At 37.7% G+C, this 25,606-nt stretch overlaps 2 protein-coding genes across 2 annotated transcripts; both read right to left on the bottom strand.

Moving 5' to 3' along the window:
- Positions 1 to 707: 707 nt before the first annotated feature.
- LOC112004804 (uncharacterized) lies at positions 708 to 2,273 on the bottom strand. The gene is made up of 2 exons (XM_024037031.2): positions 1,526 to 2,273; positions 708 to 1,327 (listed from the first exon to the last, which is right to left on the bottom strand). The coding sequence occupies exons 1-2, from the start codon at positions 2,271 to 2,273 to the stop codon at positions 708 to 710; spliced, it is 1,368 nt and encodes a 455-aa protein (XP_023892799.2).
- An 11,281-nt stretch (positions 2,274 to 13,554) lies between these two features.
- LOC112004816 (laccase-17) lies at positions 13,555 to 17,674 on the bottom strand. Its single transcript, XM_024037046.2, has 6 exons — positions 17,422 to 17,674; positions 17,155 to 17,306; positions 16,722 to 16,966; positions 16,487 to 16,615; positions 15,399 to 16,361; positions 13,555 to 14,035 (listed from the first exon to the last, which is right to left on the bottom strand). Exons 1-6 carry the CDS (start codon positions 17,539 to 17,541, stop codon positions 13,905 to 13,907), a joined length of 1,740 nt encoding a protein of 579 aa, XP_023892814.1. The 5' UTR covers positions 17,542 to 17,674; the 3' UTR covers positions 13,555 to 13,904.
- Positions 17,675 to 25,606: the final 7,932 nt, after the last annotated feature.

Consider the following 25,606-nt stretch of genomic DNA (forward strand, 5'->3'; position numbering starts at 1 on the left):
ATGCTTTTGCCTAATTGTGATTCGAACATCTTGGTCATCATCCGCTGATACGTAGAACCTGCATTTTTCAGACCAAAAGGCATCACTTTATAGTGGTAGTTACCAATAGGGGTAACAAAAGCGGTCTTCTCCTGGTCGTCTGGAGCAAGGGGGATCTGATGATACCCCTGAAAAGCATCTAAGAAGCTCATCCGAGGATGGCCGACAGTAGCATCTACCAACTGATCAATCTTCGGCATAGGGAAGGGGTCCTTAGGGCAGGCTTTGTTTAAGTCCGTGAAGTCTACACAGACTCGCCACTTTCCGCTTTTCTTTTTTACTACCACAGTATTCGCCAGCCATTCGGGATAAAAAATTTCTTTAATAGCCCCGGCCTGCTTGAGCTTTCGCACCTCCTCTCTGACTGCTTCGGCGTGCTCTCTAGATGGCCTCCGAGGAGGTTGCTTCTTTGGTATACTCAGAGGGTTAACCCTCAAATGATGACAAATGAACTCCGGATCTACCCCCGGGGCTTCATAGGTACTCCACGCAAATATGTCAACATTTTTTTTAAGGAACTCAACTAGCTCTTCTCTTTCTGACTGAGGTATCTGGGATCTAACTTGAAAGTATCTTTCAGGGTTAGCCCCAACCAAGACCCGCGCTAAGTCCTCACATTTTACACTTTCATCCTGCCCACCGGTAGGCGACAATCGCCCCTTTAACTGCTATAGGTTTTTGACCGCCATTTCCGAAGGCTCATCCTCAGACCCGTGTCGTATGGCCGCCACCAGACATTTCCTAGCCGAGGACTGATCTCCACGGATCTCGCAAACATGCCCCTCGGAAGGATACTTGACCTTTTGGTGTAGAGTGGAAGAGACAGCCCCTAGCGTGTGTAACCAGGGCCTGGCTATAATTGCCGTATAAGGGGAGTAAACATCCACCACGACGAAATTCACCTCAACGATTTCTGAGCCCGTTTGCACTGGCAGTCGTATTTGCCCCTTCGGCATAACCATTCTTCCTTCAAAGCTGAATAGAGAGGAGCAATATGGAGTCAAGTCACTAGGCACGAGATTCAATCCCCTGAAAAGATCAGGATACATGATCTCCACCGCGCTGCCCTGGTCTACCATCACTCTCTTCACATCATATCCCCCAATCTTGAGGGTAACCACCAAGGCGTCCTTATGAGGTTGAATGGTCCCAGCTTTATCCTCGTCTGAAAAGCCTAGAACGAGGGGTACAGCATGCCCAGGGCTCTTCGGATTCTTATCAGCATCTCCCACCGGCAACCGAGCCACGGACATGACCTTCGATGGCCGGGCTCCTGTCCTTCCTGGTGCTGCAAAAATAACATTGATAACACCCAAAGGGGGTTTTGCAGAATCCCCTTTCTCGGCATCCGAAATTGGCTGCCCTCATCTTCCGCTGGAGCGATGTAAAAGATGCTTCAATCTGCCTTCGCTGACCAGTTGATCCAGATGGTCCCATAAGCTTCTACAGTCTTCAGTCGTATGCCCGTGGTCCTGGTGGTACTGACAATAGACATTATGATTGCGTCTATCAGGATTCCCCACCATTTTATTCGGCCATCTGAAGAATGGTTCATTCTTTACCTTATCCAGGACTTGATGAACGGGCTCTTTGAACACGATGTTAACTGATTGGGCATTTGCTGAACCTGAGTGTCCAGCGAAATCTCTCCTCGGCTTACCGTTGTTATAGCGATCCGACCTAAAGTCCTTCCTGTCCTGGGTGGTAGCCTTATCCTTACCCTTCCCCTGTTGCCGATCCTCTTCAACCCTTTTATATTTCTCAATGCAATCCATGAGCTGGCGCATGCTAACAACGGGCTTGCCGGACAAGGACGTTCTTAAACCATGATCAGTGGGGAGACCCAACTTGAACGTCTTCAAGGCCATGGCATCGAAGTTGCCTTCCATCTCGTTAAACATCTCCCAGTATCTATCCGAGTACGCCTTCAGTGTCTCACCCTCACGCATGCTTAAGGACAGAAGGGAGGACAAGGGCCTGGGTACCCTTCGGCAGGTGACGAATCGCGAACCAAAAGCTTGAGTAAGTTCTTGGTAAGAATCGATGGAATCGGCCCTCAGGTTATCAAACCACCTCATGGCTACAGGACCCAAACTGGAGGGGAATACCTTGCACATTAGAGCTTCGTCTCTGGCATAGACAGCCATTCTTTGGTTAAAATGGCTGACGTGTTCCATAGGATCAGTTTTGCCGTTATAGATAGTGAAGGTTGGCTGGTTGAAACGCCATGGCATCTCCGCTCCTTCGATCCTACGTGTAAAGGGTGACCTGGAGATCTGATTCAGGGCCTTGCTCATGGCATCATTGCCCACCCCTCCATATGGTAGTCCTCGAGGTCACTTCTCACGAGAGTGCTCAGCTTCATACGAGAAAGTCTCACTGATTGGAGTTCGAGAGTTCTGCTCATAGGTAATATCTTGCCCGTCGTCCAAGTCGTCATCAGGGTGTGGTACAGCGCGTTTCCTCTTCTCATGGCGTAACTCCCTTTTCAACCTTTCAATCTCCATTTGCATGCTGTTTTTCTCTGCATGGGGAACGCGACTTCCACTGCGAGGCTGGGTTCGCTCAGTGTGTGTAGTATGCACACTACCTTCACGGTCCTGCCTCCGCTCCAGATTAAGAAAAGGATCAATATGTTGGGAGGCCTCAGATTCTGCCGGTTGTTGCCCTTGACCAGCCATGACCAACCGCTGCTACTCTTCCCTTCCGCTCAAGCTCTCCCCACAGACGGCCCCAATTGTAGGGTTCAAATTCTTTACGTAAACCCTAGGACAATTAATTTGTAGAGTATGGGTCAAAGAACTAGAGTTAGTAAGGGATTAATAACAATGGATCATAACCATTTCAACAGTGCATTGATCAGTTGGTATACATTGATAGTTTTTTTTTTTTTTTACTCTCTTGTTTTCCTTCTCTCTCTTTTCTCTCTTCCTTCTTCCGGGGGTCAATTGACAGGTGCTCCCCTCTATTATATAGTCACTCCTACCCTCATCTCCATCGTCCACGTGCTCCCCATCCATGAACTTGCTCAAGTACCTGTCACATCAGGCAGCTTCTTTTCATCTCTGTGTGAGTGGCGGTAGGTTAGGATGCACTGTTCAGAGGTCTTCTCCACATAAATGCGGCCAGAAAAGCTGTTGCAATGCATTGAATACTGTGGCAGCAGCCTTTCCCTCAGATATTTCCCCATCCTTATCGTTCCTGAATATGCTTTGAGCTTATCTTGATCAGGTGGAGTCCTCGGACAGTCATTCGGGCTTTTTCCCTACTCAATTAGTCTCCGATATCATATTAGAGCAAAACATCTTCCTCGGACAGGAGATGTCCTCCTCGGACTGGAGATATCCTCCTCGGACAGCGATGATCCTTCATCAAGAGGATTCCACTCCTAGCTGGGCCTTGTCTTTTCCGCGTCCTTCTTTTCGGACGTGAAACAGTCCTCTCGTGGGCATTCGGCCCATTAACTTGGGCCTGGCCCCCTTTTCCCCCACACATATCATCTTAGTTTTTCTTATAATTAAAACATTATTTGAATGATATGGTTTGACAATTGCCAATTTTAATTCTCATTCTAGTTCTAATGAATGAAGATCAACAAGGCATAATGATAAAAGCTTAACCCAATTTAGTAGAAATAAGGAAACGGCAAACTATGAGTTTTACAATATACAAAATAAGCTAATATATTAAACTTCCCAATTCTCTTATGTAAACTTACTTATTATTATTTTTATTATTACTATAAATTTGCTTATATGATCATAAGTGACAAATTATCGATTTTCTTAAAATCTTAATCTACAAGTGGGCCACCTAAGACCATTTGCATAAGCTTGTGCAAACATTTCTTTTTATTTTAACATAAGAATCTACTTTTTCTATTTTACATACTCAATTTTGAAAACACCTTACATCAAATTATATGATTTGAGATAACAATAAAAAAATTTACGCATTTACAGATTGACTGAGTTTTACAATATACAAAATGAGCTAATATATTAAAATTCCCAATTCTCTTCTATAAACCTACGTTTTTGCTATTACTATAAATTTACTTATATGATCATAAGTAAAAAATTATCGATTTCCTTAAAAGCATAATTTACGTGTGGACCACCTAAGAACATTTACATAAGCTTGTGCAAACATTTTTATTTATTTTAGCATAAGAACTTACTTTTTCTATTTTACATACTCAATTTTGAAAACACCTCACATCAAATTATTTATTTTACATTATATTTCATTAAAATACTATTCCCTTACCAATTTTTTTTTTTATTGTTATCTCAAATCATATATATGATTTGAGATAACAATAAAAAAATTTACGCATTTATAGATTGACTAAGTTTTACAATATACAAAATGAGCTAATATATTAAAATTCCCAATTCTCTTCTATAAACCTACTTATTATTGTTTTTGTTATTACTATAACTTTACTCATATGATCATAAGTAAAAAATTATCGATTTTCTTAAAAGCTTAATCTACGTGTGGGCCACCTAAGAATGTTCGCATAAGCTTGTGAAAACATTTCTATTTCTTTTAACATAAGAACTTACTTTTTCTATTTTACATACTCAATTTTGAAAACACCTCGCATCAAATTATTTATTTTACATTATATTTCATTAAAATATTATTCCCTTACCAATTTTTTTTTTTATTGTTATCTCAAATCATATATATGATTTGAGATAACAATAAAAAAATTTACGCATTTATAGATAGACTGAGTTTTACAATATACAAAATGAGCTAATATATTAAAATTCCCAATTCTCTTCTATAAACCTACTTATTATTGTTTTTGCTATTACTATAACTTTGCTTATATGATCATAAGCAAAAAATTATTGATTTCCTTAAAAGCTTAATCTACGTGTGGGCCACCTAAGAACGTTCGCATAAGCTTGTGCAAACATTTCTATTTATTTTAACATAAGAACTTACTTTTTCTATTTTACATACTCAATTTTGAAAACACCTCACATCAAATTATTTATTTTACATTATATTTCATTAAAATACTATTCCCTTACCAATTTTTTTTATTGTTATCTCAAATCATATTTATGATTTGAGATAACAATAAAAAAATTTATGCATTTATAGACATATCTCTCTCTTCCTCATGGGGTGAACTAAAGAATTAATAAAATATGCATTTACAATGCTACAATTTCTATAAATTTATGCATATATAGATTGACTGATATGGGTAAATTTTGGGCTTATATGTGTAAATTTGACACATTTTTCTATTACACCCACATTGAAGTGAGTGCTCTAAGAAATGGATTGAACCCAAGACCTCTTGCTTTGATATCATTTTAAATTGGATTTGGCTTACCTCAAGTACTTTTTAAAAATGAATCTCCTTTTATTTTAATGAGAGACTGCCACATCACCCACCAACTAAGTAAAAGGTGGGGATTAAAACCCATTACCACTTGCCATTGTATATTTAAAACAAAATGACATGTTTAGTTAAAAAAATACTAGAGGTAAACTAAACCTTTTAAATTAACGATTCGTTTAAACTATTAAAAGATGATGAATTTAGTCATTTAATCTACCAATGACATAATATATGGAAAATAAAAGTAGACAACTTACAGATAAATGATTAAAATGGTATACATAAATTGCTGTATTTGTTCAAAGGAAACGTGTTAAACAATACTTAAAGAAATTAATTGTTAAAAAATAATTTTAGAGAACATATACACTCAATTTTTTTAACAAATGCATAGAGCTCAAATGTTTAAAAAAGGAAATTTTTTTTCTCAAAATTAGTTTAGAGAGAAACTCTTCAAACTTCGCTATTATCTTTTTATCATATGTGAATTTTGAAAATCTAACCGTTAGATTGCATACTCTTATTATATCATCCATGCTTGCAAAATTTAAAGAAGATCAAAGATCAATAGCTATGTCTTTAGTAAAATGTTTAAATTTCAAGTTTTTATGATTTAAAATTATATATAAAAAATAAGTTTATTGATCGAATAAAAAATAACATCCGATTTGAAAAAAATTTCACATACGTGTTAAGGACATAAAATACATGATCCAACTATTAGACTTTCAAAATTCACATCTAATACAAAAATATAGGAGAACTTTAAAGGGTTTTCTTACGAACTAGTTTGGAGAAAAATTTTGTCCTTTAAAAAAAGACTCAAACCAAATGAGAATGTCCTTTTATTATTATTATTATATTATGTAAGGTGTGGGGCCCGTGGGCCTGATAACCTCGGCCCATCGTGTAGCAGGCCCAAGGCCCACGCCGAGGAATACTGACTATTTAAGGCTAAATTGGGGAAAGCCTCTTTTCCCAATCCACGCCGAGGACCTCCTCGTTCTCGGCCTGACAAGGATGATTTTTGGCAAAGACCAGGCCTAAAGTAGGCTGTCACCCTCGCATTTAATGTATTCACCTAACCCCCCTGGCCGCATTAATGGGGATATAACCTCTTAGCAGGGCGACGTTGATCAGAGTGAACCACTTGAGTACTGATAAGGCCTCTGATGGGACGGACGGCCAGAAGAGAGGCAAATGGATGATCAACAGATGGAGTAAGGAGATAGGAAGATGAAAACTATATAAGAAAAGCAAGTAAAGTAAAAAAGGAGGAGGAGGAAAAAAGAGAAGAAAAAGGTCTCCTCGGCCCATGGCCGAGGAGCATCCTCCCAGTTGTATAGAAACTCTAAGTATCTTTTTTTTTATAAATGAAAGTTCATGCTTGATGAACGACGGCCAGCGTCTAAACTTTTAACCCACTCTCTATAAATTTATTGTTTGGGCTTGTTGGGCTGAAAACCCATTCATACTCAGGGTCAATCCAAACTGAGTCCCTACAATTGGCGCCGTCTGTGGGGAGGATTAGGGTGCTGGCCGGCGCACTAGGCGAGTGTTCTAAGTAGTTGTTTTACAGTAGGTTGAAAAAAAAAAAAAACAAAAAAAAAGAAGAAGAAAAAATAGAAGATTTGACAGCGAAAAGAGAAATCTTGATATTATTATTTCATAAATAGAAAGAGTACAAATTACAATCAGAGGCTCAGGCAGGTGTGTTTCACAAACAAATTTACAAGCTAATCCTACCAGCTATTTCTTCAATCAGAGGCCTAGGTGGAGCCGCCCTAAAAAAGCTAGCCGGTGGGAAGTGTCAAGCCGTCCCTTTATTGGTATAAAGAGAATGGGAGAGCTTGACACAAAAGGCAGGGAAGGGGGAGGGCCATCATGTTTCCAGGCCACCGACAACTCCCTTCTCGGCGCGGCGGAGCTGGAACAAAGAGAGGAGCAGATGCAGGGGCTCCGGGATACCTTCCCTTATGATGTTCCCTCGATTCTCTTCAATCCTCACGAGTGTTGGCCGTTGGAGACGGCAACACTCGAGCACCGCCCATGAGGTGAATTCGCACGTCTTCTTCGTCGGGGGTGCGCTCCGAGGAGAGACGTTAGGTACTCTGACAACATCCCTCCGGGCCACCTTGTATGGCGCCATCGGGGTTACGCCTAGATTCTGCCGCACCGAAAGCCCAGTGGGGGCTGCGGCCATACCGGTTTTTGCCAATTCCAATAACAATTCCGGCGGGGTTGTTAAAAGGGTTTGGAGAGCTGGAAGAGTGTGTTTTTTCTGTTTGAGTTGAGAGGTCCATGGATTGTGGGGAAACCACCTCCCTACCTTATATAGGGGATGGGGGTTGGTGAGAATTAATTCATGCAGAGTTCGGAAAGAGAATTATCAGCTGGGCTAATAATGAAGCTACCAATTTCCAAGGAGGCCATAGACCGTTGGACTCGTGTTAATTCACGAGGACATTAATGAAGGCGCGTTTCGCGCACCGAAGCGTCAAGCGCGGAACACGAATGGACAAAGGGCGCTTCATAAATGAAAAAGATGGGGCCTCGAGCTGGAGGCGAGATCAATGCCACGTGTAAAGATTATAATCTGACCCAAGGAGGAATCATCTCCAGTAAAGCAGTCCGAGGACACGCCTCAGCTTAAGCAGAAAAATAGAAGTGGTAGACAGAACCAAGGCATTGCATGGTCCTCGGACCCAAGCCTATGGTAAAACTATACACACCATTATACCTGGGTACTAGGCAGAACCAAGGTATTGCATGGTCCTCGGACTCAAACCTATGGGGAAACTAGATACTTACAGAAAAATAGAAGTGGTAGACAGAACCAAGGCATTGCATGGTCCTCGGACCTAAGCCTATGGTAAAACTATACACACCATTATACCTGGGTACTAGGCAGAACCAAGGTATTGCATGGTCCTCAGACTCAAACCTATGGAGAAACTAGATACTTACAGAAAATAGAAGTGGTAGACAGAACCAAGGCATTGCATGGTCCTCGGACCCAAGCTTATGGTAAAACTATTCACACCATTATACTTGGGTACTAGACAGAACCAAGGTCTTGCATGGTTCTCGGACTCAAACCTATGGGGAAACTAGATACTTATAGAAAAATAGAAGTGGTAGACAGAACCAAGGCATTGCATGGTCCTCAGACCCAAGCCTATGGTAAAACTATTCATACCATTATACCTGGGTACTAGATAGAACCAAGGTCTTGCATGGTCCTCAGACTCAAACCTATGGGGAAACTAGATACTTACAGAAAAATAGAAGTGGTAGACAGAACCAAGGCATTGCATGGTCCTCGGACCCAAGCCTATGGTAAAATTATTCACACCATTATACCTGGGTACTAGACAGAACTAAGGTCTTGCATGGTCCTCAGACTCAAACCTATGGAGAAACTAGATACTTACAGAAAAATAGAAGTGGTAGACAGAACCAAGGCATTGCATGGTCCTCGGACCCAAGCCTATGGTAAAACTATTCACACCATTATACCTGGGTACTAGACAGAACCAAGGTATTGCATGGTCCTCGGACCCAAACCTATGGGGAAACTAGATACTTACAGAAAAATAGAAGTGGTAGACAGAACCAAGGTATTGCATGGTCCTCGGACCCAAGCCTATGGTAAAACTATACACACCATTATACCTGGGTACTAGACAGAACCAAGGTATTGCATGGTCCTCGGACCCAAACCTATGGAAAACTAGATATTTATAGAAAAATAGAAGTACCAGGCAGAACCAAGGTATTACATGGTCCTCGGACCCAAACCTATGGAAAACTAGATATTTACAGAAAAACAGAAGTACTAGACGGAGCCAGGGTATTGCATGGTCCTCGGACTCAAACCCATGGAGAAAATAACTATCTGGAGAAAAACCAAAGCGTTACTTAGAGTCAAGCTATGATACGGTCTTTATATTTATATTTGAAGGATAATAGACGATTTCATGAGACTAACTCCAAAATAGAATACAAATATTGAGCAGAATATTATAGTAAAGCAAACAAAAGAAAATATCTGTAGTTGGAAGCAAAGTACTAAGCATTCAGCTTAAACAGAAAGTATACAATTTCCTTACAACGCCACTAAGGCAAGAAACAAAATGAAATGAAAGAGAAAATAAACAAAACTATCCTATGTCGTATATCAGTTCCCCCAACTTAGTAGGCAAATTAATTCGATAAGCAAGTCAAAGGCTTTAGCCAAGGCTTAAGTGCGTTGAATCGAAGGGTCCGCAGGGAGCCTCGCCACATCTTGTGGTATTTCCTGACCCTCGGTTCTAGCTCTCCCCAGCGTCCTCTGGGGCTCAACCTCCTCGGATGGTTGGTCAGTCAACGATGTATCCTTAGCGACTTATCGCGACCCTCAACTGCTGGTAATGAGGACCCCTCCTCGGGAGCAGCAAGTGCAACCTCGCGAATGGCAATAGGGTAATATACCCTGTCCTCCCTCCTAAGATCAGATGAGGCATCAACCCCTGCTTGGTTGAGGGCCTCATGCTAGGTTTGAGAACAGTAATGCCTGCACACTGCAGGAACTTGAGCCCGAAGGATGGCTTTAGTCTTAGCCACCCCATCTGTGAAAGCCTCCTCCTCTGCCTGTTCTACAGAACGCTCAGCGTCTATTTTTGTAAATATCGCCTCGTCTTTGGCTCTCACAGCCTCGTCCCTAGCATACTCGGCAACACCTTTCTCATGGATTGCCGCGGTCAACTTTTCCCTCATATAGACAATGTCTCCTTTGGCAGTCTGTAGTTGACCCTCAACGTCTTGCAAGCGATTAGTTTGATCCTCAGCTTGCTTCCTGGCCACGGCTAGGTCGGAGGCAGCAGCGTCCCTGGCCTTCTTCATCTCCTCCAGATCCTCTGTTGCCTTTTTTAGGTCGGCCTCAGATCTCTTGAGGGTATTGGTGGCCTCAGATCTCTTGAGGTTATTGGCAGCCTCCAAGAACTTGTCACTCTCTTGCGCTAAGGCATTGCTATGGCCATCGACTTCCTCGCCTAACCTGAAAAGGGCCTGGATAGCCTGCCAACAAAAACAAGTAACTCCGTAAAGAGAAAGGAAGCTCGGCCATGTCAGTGGGAAGAAGAAGAGATTTCTCCAGGGCCTCGGCTACGAGAGCCCCCTCGGCTCCTTGAGATTCCCGCATCGATGCGTTATCCATCAGGGGCTGATCATGGAGCATGGCAGCGGGCAGCCAGGCTTGAGCCTCGGACTACTGGGTGGCCTTCTTACCCTTCCGTTGACCACCGAGTTTCAGTTGCTTCAGAGGCCTGCGAAACCTACCCTCCTCGGGCGGGGAATGGGATTTGCTCCCATCCATTGGCTCTTTACCCTTGGAAAGTCTCTTCCTTTTCGGGTCATGAGATTCAGTCTGAGGGTCAGATACTGTGGGGGCAGAGGACGACCTGGTTTGCACAGCTAAAATCTGGGGCGGAGGTGCTGGGGGCTGGGGCTGCAAATCTTCTGGTACACCTTTCTTGGAACCGCCTTCGAGCAGGTCAAGAAGATTGGTTTGGGGCTGTCTTTTTAAACCCATCTCAGTCGGAGTACCAACTCTTAGGGACTGGAGATCGGCTTCGGACAAATGAGGGTCTCCCAGATCACCAGATGGATCCTCGGACTGATCAGCTAGGTTGAACACGCTATATTCGTCCTCAGAGGAACTCAGTTCAACCACCTCCCTTGCCTTCTTAGATAGCCCTTCCTCGGCCACTATTACTTGCTGGGATGAGGAGGGACCTGCTAGCGGAATGCCTTCAGGTATATAAGACCCCTCAGTAAATGCAAAACCGTCCTCCACCACGGTAATCTGCGTAAGCCGAGGGTCACGAGCTCTAATTACGTGCTTCGGGACAGGGAATGATTTCTGAGCTGGGTCGCATCCGAGGATTTGATGAGCAGCTCTGACCTGGTTATCAGTTTCGTTCAGGAAAAGGTCCGACCTAAGAACGGTTTCCAAATCTGCTTTGTTAACCAGATGGAAATGACGCGCAAAAGCGTGCGGATCTGCGAAAAGGAAAGTGAAACTCCTATGGTTAATCAACCAAATCAGATATACAGTTATAAAACTTGAAAATACTGAAACCTAGATTGTCTTTCACTTCGGATACCCTACCTGGCTCCCCCTCTACTGTTGGGCAATGAAAACCGTTGTGCCACTCTCCCGACACTATGAGAAAATCTTGGGTCAACCCCTTATTGGAATCAGGAAGACACTGGATGAGACGAACCCTATCGTCTCTTGTCTTCATATAGTACGTCTTACCCCTCAGGTGATGAAGATTGTAGCACCAGTTCACATCGTGGTGAGTCAGTCTCAGCCCCATTTTTTCATTCAGGGTATCTACACACCCTAATATCCTAAATACATTCACGGCACACTAAGTAGGAGTCAGGCGAAAATGCCTAAGGTAATTGAAGGTCACCGGCCTCATAGGGATTCTCATCCCTCCCTCTACGAAAGCGACTATCGGGATCACGAGTTCACCCTCTCTCCTCTTAAGGTACCACTCCCCTTCTTCACAGTACTTCAAACTCACATTATTGGGTATCCCATAGTCGACAATGAATTTGTTCATCATCTCGTCGGACTCAACTAATTTCTTAAACTTACCCATCCCCCCAAGGACAACTAAAAATTCCAAAAGAAGAAAAGAAGGGGTAGAACCAAGGAAAATTTGGGGGTCACTGGAAGAAGAAGACTTACAGAAGTATGACGATGCTCTTCAGGTAGTGTGCAAGTTGAACCAGATTCAAATCATATGCATCAATAATTGTAAGTGCGAAAATGAGGAAACCAGGCGGTTCAAACAGGTACTTATACTCCCCCTTAGGTTCCTCAAATGTAACCGCTCGCCCATAAAAGCAAGAGATCATACCGTCAAAAGTGGGAAACGTGGTGCCGCCAAAATTTAATGTGGGCACACATTAAGTCTTGAAACGCTAAAAAAGCGCGTCGGGCAGTCGAAAAGTCGCCAGCAATTAACACGAACCGAAGTGGGGCGACTCGTTTAGAGGGCCCGCAGGTATCAAAACCCTCTTCCCCATCCGAGGGAACGTGCAGCAGGGTTTTGAGGGGCTATTGTGGGGCCTGTGGGCTTGATAACCTCGGCCCATCGTGTAGCAGGCCCAAGGCCCACGCCGAGGAATACTAACTATTTAAGGCTAAATTGGGGAAAGTCTCTTTTCCCAATCCACGCCGAGGACCTCCTCGTCCTCGGCCTGACAAGGATGATTTTTGGCAAAGACCAGGCCCAAAGTAGGCTGTCACCCTCGCATTTAATGCATTCACTTAACCCCCCTGGCCGCATTAATGGGGATATAACCCCTTAGCATGGCGACGTTGATCAGAGTGAACCACTTGAGTACTGATAAGGCCTCTGATGGGACGGACGGCCAGAAGAGAGGCAAATGGATGATCAACAGTGGAGTAAGGAGATAGGAAGATGAAAACTATATAAGAAAAGCAAGTAAAGTAAAAAAGGAGGAGGAGGAAAAAAGAGAAGAAAAAGGTCTCCTCGGCCATGGGCCGAGGAGCATCCTCCCAGTTGTATAGAAACTCTAAGTATCTTTTTTTTTATAAATGAAAGTTCATGCTTGATGAACGACGGCCAGCGCCTAAACCTTTAACCCACTCTCTATAAATTTATTGTTTGGGCTTGTTGGGCTGAAAACCCATTCATACTCAGGGTCAATCCAAACTGAGTCCCTACATAAGGCATCTCTTGCAACAAGGAAAGACAAACTCTAAAATCTGAAGCTCCTTAGTGAAACCTTTATTAGGGTTTTTTGTTGTCCAATTTTTTTTTTTTTGGTTATCCAAAACTGAAAAATGTGGAAAACTATCATTATAGAAAGTTTTCTAGCTAAACAAACAAAGCGTTAGTAGAAAATTATTTAGTAATTGTCTAGAAAGTCAAAGAAAAAAAAAAAAAAACCATGAATAACAAAAAAATTTGATAAATTACAACCAATTGAATGGTAAAAAAAGAAAGCATTTACAGGGGGAAAAAAAAAAAAAAACTGAAATTGCAACAAAATACTATTTTTTTACAAAAGGTGATAAAAGAGCAAAATAGGTTTCGTCTATTGCATTTTCTTTAGAAAGCTTTGATTAAAAGATTGAATCTTTATTGATGAAACTATGTATATGACTTTTACAAGAAGACATATGTCATTGTTGGATGTAACCACTAATTATGGGATCTAACTTTTTATAATATATATAAAAGATAGATAGAAGTATAGTAATTATCGACAATATTATTGAGGCCTTTTGCTTTAACAATTGAAATCTGAATGTTACAAAAAAATTGTCCCCTCTTTAATCTTTCCCTAGCTCTTGAAGATCAATCGGCAAAGGGAAAAAAAGATTAAAATGGGCTAAAAGATAATATCAGTTGAAAGTTTCTGGTCGGAGTGAATCGAGAAGTGAGTCGAAGGTCATGGATCAACACTGTCAACATTTTGGAAGATCTGCCGGTGGAGGAAGCAGCTTCTGATTTGGGAGCTTTCCATCTAAGACCACCCAAGCCATCTTTAAACCCCAACTGGTGTGGATCTCCAAGTGGCAATGCATGAACCATACCCCTGTTGCCAAATAATTGTCATTATCATAATGCAAATTCTAATGAAATCTTAATGTCACAAGATTTACTTCACCAACCTTACATGGGTATATACCTAAAGAATTAACTTAGATGTGTATACAAAAGTTTTCATAGTCAAAAAGTAATTATTCTAATGAAGTAATAGAAAACCGTACAAAAAATAAGGAGTATTTTATTATTGTCACCTTTTTTGTATGTATAGTATCTAATCTTTTATTTTTTGGGTGCTAATATGTATATTATCTAATCTAATGGTTAATATATGATATTGTCTCATTTAATGTATCTTTTTTAATAATAGATGAACAGTTAAAATTAGGTATGAATAATGCATACTTTATATAAAAAAGAAAAGTGCTTAGGACTTCAATCATCAGATTATTAGTGTTGTCAACGTTGGCAACTTGGCACCATGCATGACCCTGAAAATTGCTACTATTTTCCCCCCTACCAAATAGGTGGTCAAACAAATCATGAAATGACAGCAAAAAAATGAAAAAGAAAAACAAATTAGTTTCATAACAATTTAATTCCAGAATCTGTTATTTCAATATCTCTTTATGAAGGTTTTGCGTCAAAACAAAGAAAAACAAATTAGTTTCATAACAATTTATTCCAGAATCTGTTATTTCAATATCTCTTATGAAGATTCTGGTAAATTGATGATTTGCATATATATATATATATATAATTGAAGCCTCATTCTTATTGCATTATGTATGGGTTAAATAAAACTAATAAATAAGATTAAAATATTATTAATAAAATTTAAAAATAAAGAATTAAAATAATAGTTATTTATATTAAAAATATATAATATAAAATAAGATGAAACTAATATAAAAATATAAAAATAATAATACACTTAAAAAAATACAATTAGGATTAAGGGTTTATTTCAATTCTCAAAATTTAAGGAATTTTATTTTGAATACATATTGAGTCATCTGGATAATTAAACTAAAAGAGTTTTGCATCATGAACCTATTTTAACAATAAAATAGGTTCTATTTATAATTAGTCTCAGATGAATCTTATTTCTACTTCAAGTCAGCTAGACTTAACTTATAAATCTTTCAAACAATTAATTTAATATTTTTATGCTAATATGCATGAAATATTACAATCTTTTTTAACTGTAAGGGATAAAGTATGAGCAAATAAAAAAAGAAAAGGAAGTCATTTTGTATATGTAATGCCACCTGCCACCATAAGTGTGGCTACCAAATATTTGTAGCGTACGTCTAAGTCATCTTTCTTTGACATTTAACAGAAAAATTAGTTGAATATGATAGATATGTGTGTCCAAATTAGCATTACTATATGGTGTTATTATTTCATACCTGGGTTATCTGCTTGAAACCGAATAGCAACCCAACCCCCAGAAGGTACACCCACAGTGTTTCTTTCATTAGGGTCAACAAGATTAAACTTTGACGGGTCCTTATTGGGATCAAAATTCCCAAAACCTTGCCCAACAACAAAGAAATTAAAGCCATGCAAGTGGAGAGGGTGACTCTCAGCACCAAGGATACTTGTGTCCTGCATGACAAGCTCCACACTAGTGTTAAAAGGCAAAACAACTAGCTTTGTCCCATTGCTCACCATTGTGTTGTTTGGTGGGTTTTTCGTATAGTTAAAGGGAAATATAGGAGTGATTGGAAAGTCAGGGGTGTAAACCCCATTTGATTGCCCAAAAAAGTGGGCTTGGAGGAGAGCAGTGGTTGATTGTACAAAAGATACGTTATTAATAGAAGCTGCGAATATTGTTCCATTGGGTCCCTGACAGGTTTGGTTCTGTTGGCAAGGGCTTGTTCCCAGGCCTATTGTGAAGAAAAAATGCCTATCAACCTTTTGAGGCACATTTGCTGGGAATTGAGCACTTGCTAAGCTACGAAGTTTGTTAGTGAAGTTTGTTGCAAAGGAAGTGTCATTGAGAGGAGGGAGAGAGGGTTTGAAGAGTGGAAGGTTTCGAATAGAGGCAGCTGAATGAAGTGGAGATTCATATTCTAGGATACCAGCAACAGTGGAGTTGTCAAAAGTACCTAGGCCAGTCACATATGGTCTAGCGGTCATGAGGAATGTGGCATTGGGGTAGTGGGGTTTGGTCTTTAGAACAACATTTGTGGTCTGTCCTGGTGCTATGAGGAGTGTGTTGGTTTCAAATGGTTTAACATAAACTGCATCAGCTTCAACAACTGTGAGACTGTGGTTTGCAATGCTGAAGAAGAGCTCGTCATTGAGTGCCGCATTGATGAGGCGGAGAAGATAAGTCTTCCCAGGCTTCACTTTTAGCTTGAATGTGTCTGCATGCCAAGTCCCATTTATACAAAATCAATGAGTTTATTAAGTTGATACGCCATATATACTTTCTTGAAATTGTACCATTGAGAAATGTTCCATATATATATATATATATATAATTTGATACCTTTGGCGGAGCAGTTATAGAGTGGCCCTGGAAGTCCATTGATAGTATAAGCATCAGAGACATTTGGGCCACCTCCTGTTTGTAGGGCTTGGCTAATTACTGCCTCAGGATCTACATTCCACCACTCTCCTGAAATGTTTTTTTTTTTTCGGTATTGAAATGCTTGCATTAATTATTATATATATTATCAAAGGTCAAAAAGATTAAAAAAGTGATTGTGCCTAATTATAAATACCAAAGATGATGGGAATTTCCTTGTAGGGTTTGGCAAATGGGTAAAGAACCCCATGCTTGGGAAGAATGATTAGAGGACCATAGACAGTTGCTCTTAACCATGATATATGAGCATGCCAGAAAAGAGTGCCTCTTTGTCCAACAATAGTAAAGTTGTATACATAGCTCTGGCTAGTTTGTATAGGACATTGAGTTACATATGCTGGTCCATCAGCCCATCCTGTTTGAAGCTGTCGAATACCATGCCTGTTTTAAACAAATTGTCATAATTACATTTAGATCACAAGTTCCAACAGAAAAATTAGATTTAGAGTTAAATGTATGAAAAGTTGAAGTAGTTAGGAAATGGTTATTTGATTGTATAATTATTATTAAACTATTAATAAATGATAAATTTAATAACTTAACTATTATTTTAACAAGAAATACATTACCAGTGAATGGAGATATTGTTTTGGACATGGTTAACCACTTTGATGAGAAGGCGGTCACCCTCCCTAGCGACAATACGAGGCCCGGGAAACTGTCCATTTACAGTCACAATACTCTTTGTGTGGCAAAGTCGTGTTACATTTTGTAATTTGATCTACAAAACAATTCCAAACTTTTAAAACATAAAAGAAGAAGAAAACATATAAACTTAAATAAAAATTTCTATAATGGTAACACGTTAATTTAGGTGCTGATCATGTAATACATACGTCAAACTTGTAGTGCCTGGTTATGCCTGCAAGTGCAAGCTCAGGAATGAGATACAATGTAATGAATGAGAATATAAAGATTCTCGTAAATGCTGGTAATGAAAGAAGAGAAACACCCATCTTTTGTCCCTCTTTGATTGTTTTTCAAATGTGAGTATAAGTGGGGAACCTAACTGGTACGTTAGTGTATTATAATTGTGGTAACTACCACTAGAGTGTGTGTTCCTCGAAGCTATCCTGGTGCTACTTATATAGATAGATAGGGGGTGAGGAAAAAGTTTGGTCGAGTAGGTGATGGAAGTTTACTTAGCAAGTTTAGACAGAAGAGAATCACAAAAAGATTTTAAGGGCTATTTTAAGAAGGCCAGTTGTTAGAAGAACTTTAGAGTGGTTTCAAAGACAAAACTTTTCCTTCCTACAATATAATTTTCTAATGAATTGAAGTTCTGTCAATCTTATAATAAAGCAGAAGCTATTTTGACCTACTTGCATGCTTAGCAACAATTGATGGAATGGAAAGATATGGGGCTGAAGACTACATCTCTATCTCTTTGCGAGCTGTCAAGCACAGTGAAATTCGGATTTTTTTTTTAATATAAAACTTTTCGTAATTATATTCTTTAGGCATGCATGTATCATTGGATGTGTATTCCATAGACTTCTAGAGTGATAATATATTTGCTGTAGCACCCTGATTAACAATACTAAATGATAGCTAGTTTCAAAATTAAGAGCAACTTTAGTTTTTTTTTTTTTTTATTCATAATTATTAGGAGGCTGTCTATTTATGATCACTTATCGAAAATGGCCACTTAAGTTCCAGATTGTGGAAATGTTATAGATGGAAAAAAAAAAGGCTTACCAATATTTCCAATATCCTCCTATATATAATTTTGGGTTTTTCTATTTCACTTTGAATTGAAAATTTTCACCAAGATTGAAGCATGGAATCCCATCAAAAGGAAAAAGAAAAAGAAGAAGCATGGAATTGTATTGTTCATTTGTTCCCATGTAGCTTTCTCAACCGCTAAACTTTGTAAGAAAGCAAAACTAACTGTTTCTATCTAACAGTCGTTTTAAAGGCAGTTGGCATGCAATAGTTTTAACAATTCAATGGTGACAGACAATAGATGAATAGTTAAGAAACCTCAACTCATGCTTTTCTCTCTCAAGCATAATGCAAACTGATGCAGAAGCTTATTTACGAAGAACAACAAAAACTGGATAAATTTGATATAAAAATAAAATTACATATGGGATTTGATTCTTGAATCGACCTGCAGGTTTATGGCACCACCTAACTCCTTATAAAGTAATCTCTCTCTCTCTCTCTCTCTCTCACATAACACACATTAGCTGGTGATCCGGTAAGCTTATAACCTTTAATTTACTTGATTTGTTTATAGTCCTGAGCTTTTTTCTAACAAGTTGAATTAACTTATTAATAAAGTTTCTTGGCAAAAACATCATTTTGGTCCTTACATCTTGGAGGTCACGGTCAATTTAGTCCATACATTTTAGTAGCAGTCAATTTAGTTTTTATTATTTTTAAGTTTGAGTCAATTTAGTAATTAAAACCGTTAACCTACTAACGAAAAATGCCTATGTAGCAAATAGTTTGTTTTATTGGCGCACACGTGACTAATATAATTATATATTTAAATATTTAAAAAGCCACCTAAGCATTTTAATTTCCTAAAAAAATCCATGTCAAAAAAAAAAACGAAAAGATTAATTGAAAGAAAAAAAAATATTATTTTTTTATAACAATCCTCAATTTCTTTTATTTTCTTTCCTATTCTTAAAAACTTTTCTTAGCTTCCAAACACCATTCCCAGCAACTCAACAATCTAAAACTAAACAAAGTGCAAAGTAAAGTAAGGTAATGCAAATGCAAAGTGCAGGCAAAGCGTTTATCAAGACGCAGGCCTGTTAAGGAAAGGTGCTGAAAACAAAAGAGATGGTTTGGTTCAGCCTTTATTTTGTGTCCTATGTATATGGCAACTCACAAAACAAAAAAGGGACCCGAAAAAATCTATATATGAGTTGGCCATGTTTGATCGGACAGTGTTTTTTTTACATTTTTGAATTACTCAGATGTTGCCGCCGATGGTAAGGGCCAATGAAGGGTTACCCTGCTTTTTCGCGGTAAGCCTGCCTTTTGGTTTTTGCCGTTTTACTTTACTTTTTACCTCACTGTCTGTTCTGTGGTGCGAGTTTTTTATGGGTTAAATAATTTGTTTAGTTTTAGATTGTTGAGTTGCTAGGAATAGAGTTTGGAAGCTCAGAAAAGTTTTTAAGAATAGAAAAGTTTTTAAATATGTAAATATATAATTATATATTATTATATTGTCCACGTGTGCGCCAACAAGACAAACCATTTGCCACGTAGGCAATTTTTGTTAGTAAATTAACAGTAGGGATCAAATTGACTCCAATTTAAAAATAACAGGGGCCGAATTGACTGTTACTAAAATGTAGGGACCAAATTGACCGTGACTTCAAAATATAAGAACTAAAATGGTGTTTTCACAAAGTTTCTTTTAATCGAGTAAGAGATTTGGAATAAAATCCTATTTACTAAAAAAATATCTATTAATATTTTGAACTAATTAAATAGATCAATAATTATGAAGTGGATGCAAATCCTATGATATCTATCAAATAAATTTTTAATTCTTTACATTAGTGATTACGTTGTTAATCAACAGTCTTAGAATTTTACTGTATGATAATATCTTTCAAATAGTTTGATCGAATTGTATTATTAATTTCTTACTTAGTTGACACATAAACCCTTGTCATCTTTCCAAACAATGATTATTGAAATGGAAGTACAAAACTTTGACAAACTGCGCACAATGACAAACTCCATTAATGGAGGTTTATCATGTTGTGCGACATACGACGCACCTTTTTTTTTTGCACTTCTTTCTTTTGGCCGCCGTTTTGACATGGCCATAGTTAAAACTTACAAAGCAGGTATAGGCATATATAGTTGGACTTCAACACTTGCTCAACACCCTCCGCTCCTTTTCTTCCTCCCAAAACTCCTCATCTTTCCTCTCTTCTCACTAACTTTTCATAAATTTTCTATCCTATAATAAACTCTCTCTTCTTGAAAGGATATTTAGACATTTAGACATTGAAATATGTATTATGTAGTGTGTCTTGAATTTAATAATGAGAAAAGTTAACAAATGCCTTAAGGACATTGATTTAGAAAATATTTTTAAAAACTTTTTAGGAGAAAAGGAAAAAGTAACTAATTATTTGATAACATTTTATATTTATAATAAAAGTAGTATCAAAATTTTTCTTAAAATAGTCCATTAAAAAATACTACGAGAGCATCTATTAATCGGATTCTTTAACAATTAAGTCCCAAATAACCAAGTTATTTAATCAATAACATCGTTATTAACTACCACATAATAGAAAGCACTATATCATAAAGCAATAAATAGATAAAGCATAAGACAAGTGATATGGTGAAAGTGGAAACATGGAGAACGTTCCAACGGAAATTAAAACATTATGAGGAAAACCTTCTCATACAAGACAATCTAATATTGAGAGAAACTTTACAATATATTATAAAATCTTTATACCTTGACTTTATCCTGTAGATGAACTTACAATAGAAACTTGTATTGTCCCAAAACATCTAAACTTTTCAAATATTTGGACGTCTTCATGGATGAAATACTCGTATTTCGCAACAAAAAACACTCCAAAGGAAAATCCATTACAAGGGAAACCTTCCCATAGAAAATTTACTATATTAAGAGAAGCTCTTGAATATTTTAACTTCGCACCAACACTAGGATGGTGACTTTGTAGCTCCTTCTTTTTATCTCACCAATGATAAACAGCTAGAAGGATATTCTTTTGAACTCATGGTACATAGAATGAAGGCTAGGATTTTCTCTCTGAATACCTTTGGGTTTTTGCCTCACTATCCTCTTCAAAATTTATGCATATAAGAGTCTTTATAGAGTAGGCTTCGTAGGGTTATTGAAATAAGATAACTAACTAAATTAAGACATGTCAAATTTCAAATTCCCTGATTTGCAATTGATCATGAGAGGGTGTAAGGTTTGTTGAGGGGTGTTGAGAGGTGTGTCGAGATCACAAAAAGTCCCCTTTGCTTGAGCTCAACTAGATCTTCATCTTAGACTAGAATAAAATTAATAGAGCAAATCAAGACTTACAATTTGTCATGATTTGCCAACACTAAACCAAAAATTCCTAGACTTCCACACCTTAAAACTCTTATTCATCATTGTCACCTCACTTCTTGAATTCCCCATGATGTAAAACCAACCGCCATGACCTTTCTAGACTCTCATGCGTGCCTGAAATCACGTGCAAGGCAAAAAGGCGCCAATAGAAACCATTTGCCTTGGAGTTAGAATCACATGAAATTTGGCAGGTTGAAGCGAAACGACCTTTTGAGCAATAGTCATTGCTTCGCTAGGAGGTATCCCCTGAAATTGGTGAATTCCTCCGTTTAGCCCCCGAGAACTGCGATTTTGCTGTTTATGGTTTTGTTTCTTTTATAACTTTTTGCTCAAAAGTTAGAATAAGATCCCGCTTATTTTGGGATGACACTTAAGATCAATATTTTATGATTTTGTATTTAACTCAATTTTGCAACTTTTGGTAAATTTTGATATTTTGTCATATAATTGCGTAATTAGTGTGAATTAGGATTTTAGATGTTTCTTAATCGTCCTAGGGTTTTATTTTCTTAGTATTTATATGTTTTATAGCCGTCAGAGGTAAAGTAGACTATTATTAATAAAATAAAGACTTTTTGTCAAATTCTTTTTCTGGTAGATTCCAGTTTAACACATTGTGGATTCAAAAAACCCTTATGGATTTGAGGTTTACTAACCAAAAATTAATAGTTTAATTTTTGTCCATTAAAGAGAGTACTGTGTTTGCTTTTTTCAGACTTCTGCAACATCACCCCCACTAACTTTTAATTTTGTTATCTGATTTGAAGATGGAGTGATGGTTGAATGTTGAAATTTCCCTTTGTAGATTTTGAATGATTGAAATTTCACTTTGCAAATTATGCTTTGGAATTGGTGATCTAGAAATAAAAAGATACATATATTGATGCTGATTTCGTTGGAGATACAGATGATAGAAATTGTACTAGCAGTTATATCTTTTTATTCAGTAGTATAATAGTTTAAGAAACAAAGTTTTGTTAAGAAGTATACAATGGAAGATGAGTACATTGCCTGCAGCAAGATAGCAAGCAATATGGTCTAGATTAGCATTTTTTGTACAGTGATGGTCGAAAAATTAGGTACACTCAACAAATCAATTAATTTGTTTTGTTATAATAAGTTGGTTATCTCATGAATAAAAAGAGAAATAAATAGCTCCAAGTGCAAAAACATTGATGATCTAGAGATGAAAGATACACTGGCGTAGATTCTGTTGAAGATATAGAAGATAGAAAATCTACTAGCGGTTACGTGTTATTTTTTAGTGGAATAACATACTAAAGTAAGAAACAAAATTGTGTTGTGAAGTATACAATGGAAATTGAGTACATATCCTACATCACAATAGTAAGAAACCTTGTCCAGATTGAATGTTGAATCTTGACAACGTTTAAGTGCAAACAATCAATGTGTATACTCGAAAAATCAATCAATGTGTTTTGTAGTAATAAGTTGCTATGTCAGTAATAAAAAGTGGAGCAAATAGCTTTAAGTGAAAACACATTGATTATTAAGATATATTTAAGATATAATATTGGAAAGTCTTGAGATTAATAAAGTATGAGTTGTTTTTTTTTTAGGAAACAGTAATGCTTATTAGAATATACAAACACGAAAGTAATATATAGAGTTTTATAAACAGACTTATAATACATTATATATCCAGAGTACCACTATTAAAAGCCCTAATTTTTGTAGTACGTAGTAGCATGAGGTTATATGACTTGTCTTTTAAATAGCTGATGTGAGCATTATTTATTAAAGGTTTTATTAGTAGAATGTTGACATGACATAATTTAGACCTTTACATTATTAAAATTAAAAACATTCTATGTGATAAAGTACATTAAGAATTCTTGAAGATCTTAATCCGTGGGATAGAAGTCCACTTTTTCCTCTCTATCGTTTGAGATGGTGGTCCATCCTATAATTAAAGGCTTGACTTTGAATCAATTCAGGCGCATCCAGTAGGAATAGGACTTAGAAACACCGTGGTCAAAAGGACCCAAGAATGGCTTGATGACCAATATTTCGCAACTCTTACCTAGAGAATACAATTGGTCAATTAAAGGAAGAGGGACACTAACAAATAACAAAAGTCACAATCCATATGAGTGTAAAGTACATTGTTATGTGCATGTTGAAACTATGTGATATCTAAACTTGGTTAGTGAAAGGGATTGATAACAGGTGCAATGCACTTGATGCAATTGTAATGAATAGTTAAGATTGAGAGTTGGAAAAAATAACTTTTAATCTTAACTATTAAATAAAAAAAAAAAAAAAGTTAAAGTTAAAAAGTTAAGAATGTAAAAATTTTTGTGAAGGAAGTGAGGTTAATTACATGGTGCAATTGCATATTGCAATTACACCAGATCTCAATCCCAGTGAAAGAAACAAATAAGAAAATAATTGAGGAAAACCTTCATGAAGTATTCATGATAATTTTGACGCAATTTGACACATGGTCTATGTGCGTGGCTAAATTTATCAATGGTGGCATTGGTATTTGTATTTGGTATGGACTATATTCCCAGTCATGGAGATTGATGCTGCTCACTAACAAAAAGGGTAAAATATCATTTTCGTCCCTAAACTATCACAAAAGTTCATTTTTCGTCCCTAAACTTTCAAAAGTTCTATTTTCGTCCCTAAACTATCACAAAAGTTCGTTTTTCGTCCCTAAACTTTCAAAAGTTCTATTTTCGTCCCTAAACTTTTCCAAACATATTGATTTTCGTCCCTCCTGCATCAGCACTCTGTCAAGCCACGTCAGCACTCCGTCAGAACTTTTGAAAGTTTAGGGACGAAAATAGAACTTTTGAAAGTTTAAGGACGAAAAACGAACTTTTGTGATAATTTAGGGACGAAAAACGAACTTTTGAAAGTTTAGGGACGAAAAACGAACTTTTGTGATAGTTTAGGGACGAAAATGATATTTTACCCAACTTTTTAAGAGAGTAATATTTAATGCATTATCATTTTCCAAAAGTACCATTCATAATTTAAACTTTAGTGTATGTTTGGTTAGAATGATTTTAAAAGAAATGAAAAAGAGGAGGAAAAAATAGGGGAGAAAATAGTTGGGAGGGGTGTTTTAGTTGGAAAGGGAGAAGGGAAGAGAAAATGGCGGGGCAAGGTTATTTTCTTTCTAGACCCACCAAAACATAATCTTCACAAATTGGAAAGAAAATGCGAGAGAAAACAAGTAATGTTGCTGCGGGATGCTTTGGACGACATTGTCCTTCCAACAAATTTCCCTTTTTTGTCTATCTCTTCTTTTATGTTTTTACGCCTATTTCTTTTATTCTTTTTTTTTTTTTGGGGGGGGGGGGGGGGGGGATCATTTGGCTTGTGTTAAAAAAAAAAAAAATGTCCATGCACAAATTTTGTTAGAAAAAAAGTTACATTTTGTTTTATGTAATAGGTATATAATTTTAAATTTATATAAACTATATTTTCCGTTCTCTCAATTTCTTTCTCAATCAAATTAAAATTTTCTATCTATCTACTTTTCCATTCCTCAAATCAAACACTATAAGGGAAAATTAATTTTTTATTTTTATTTTTTATTTTTATCTTCCCACATATTCATCTCATCTCTATTTTCTATTATCTTTGTAGACAAGGAAAATTCCCGACCTATCACAAGCTGACACGTCACACTACCAAGTCCACAAAATACAGCCAATTACAAAGCGCCACATATTGCTGCTAGGTTTTGCTATCACTATTCAGAAACCAACAGAAATTTGCCAAGTGTCATGCAAAGACCAATCACACATCATCGCACGTGTAAGCGATGACATAAGCAGTCTCGCACGTGTAAGCGATGACACAATCAATCAGCACGTGTAAGCGATGACATAAGCGGACCAATCAAACTCTGCCATGTGTCACCAATCAAACTCTGCCATGTGTCACCAATCAAGCTCCGCCAT

This window comes from Quercus suber, unplaced genomic scaffold (genome assembly GCF_002906115.3).
Source record: "Quercus suber isolate HL8 unplaced genomic scaffold, Cork oak 2.0 scaffold_111, whole genome shotgun sequence".
NCBI lineage: Eukaryota > Viridiplantae > Streptophyta > Magnoliopsida > Fagales > Fagaceae > Quercus > Quercus suber.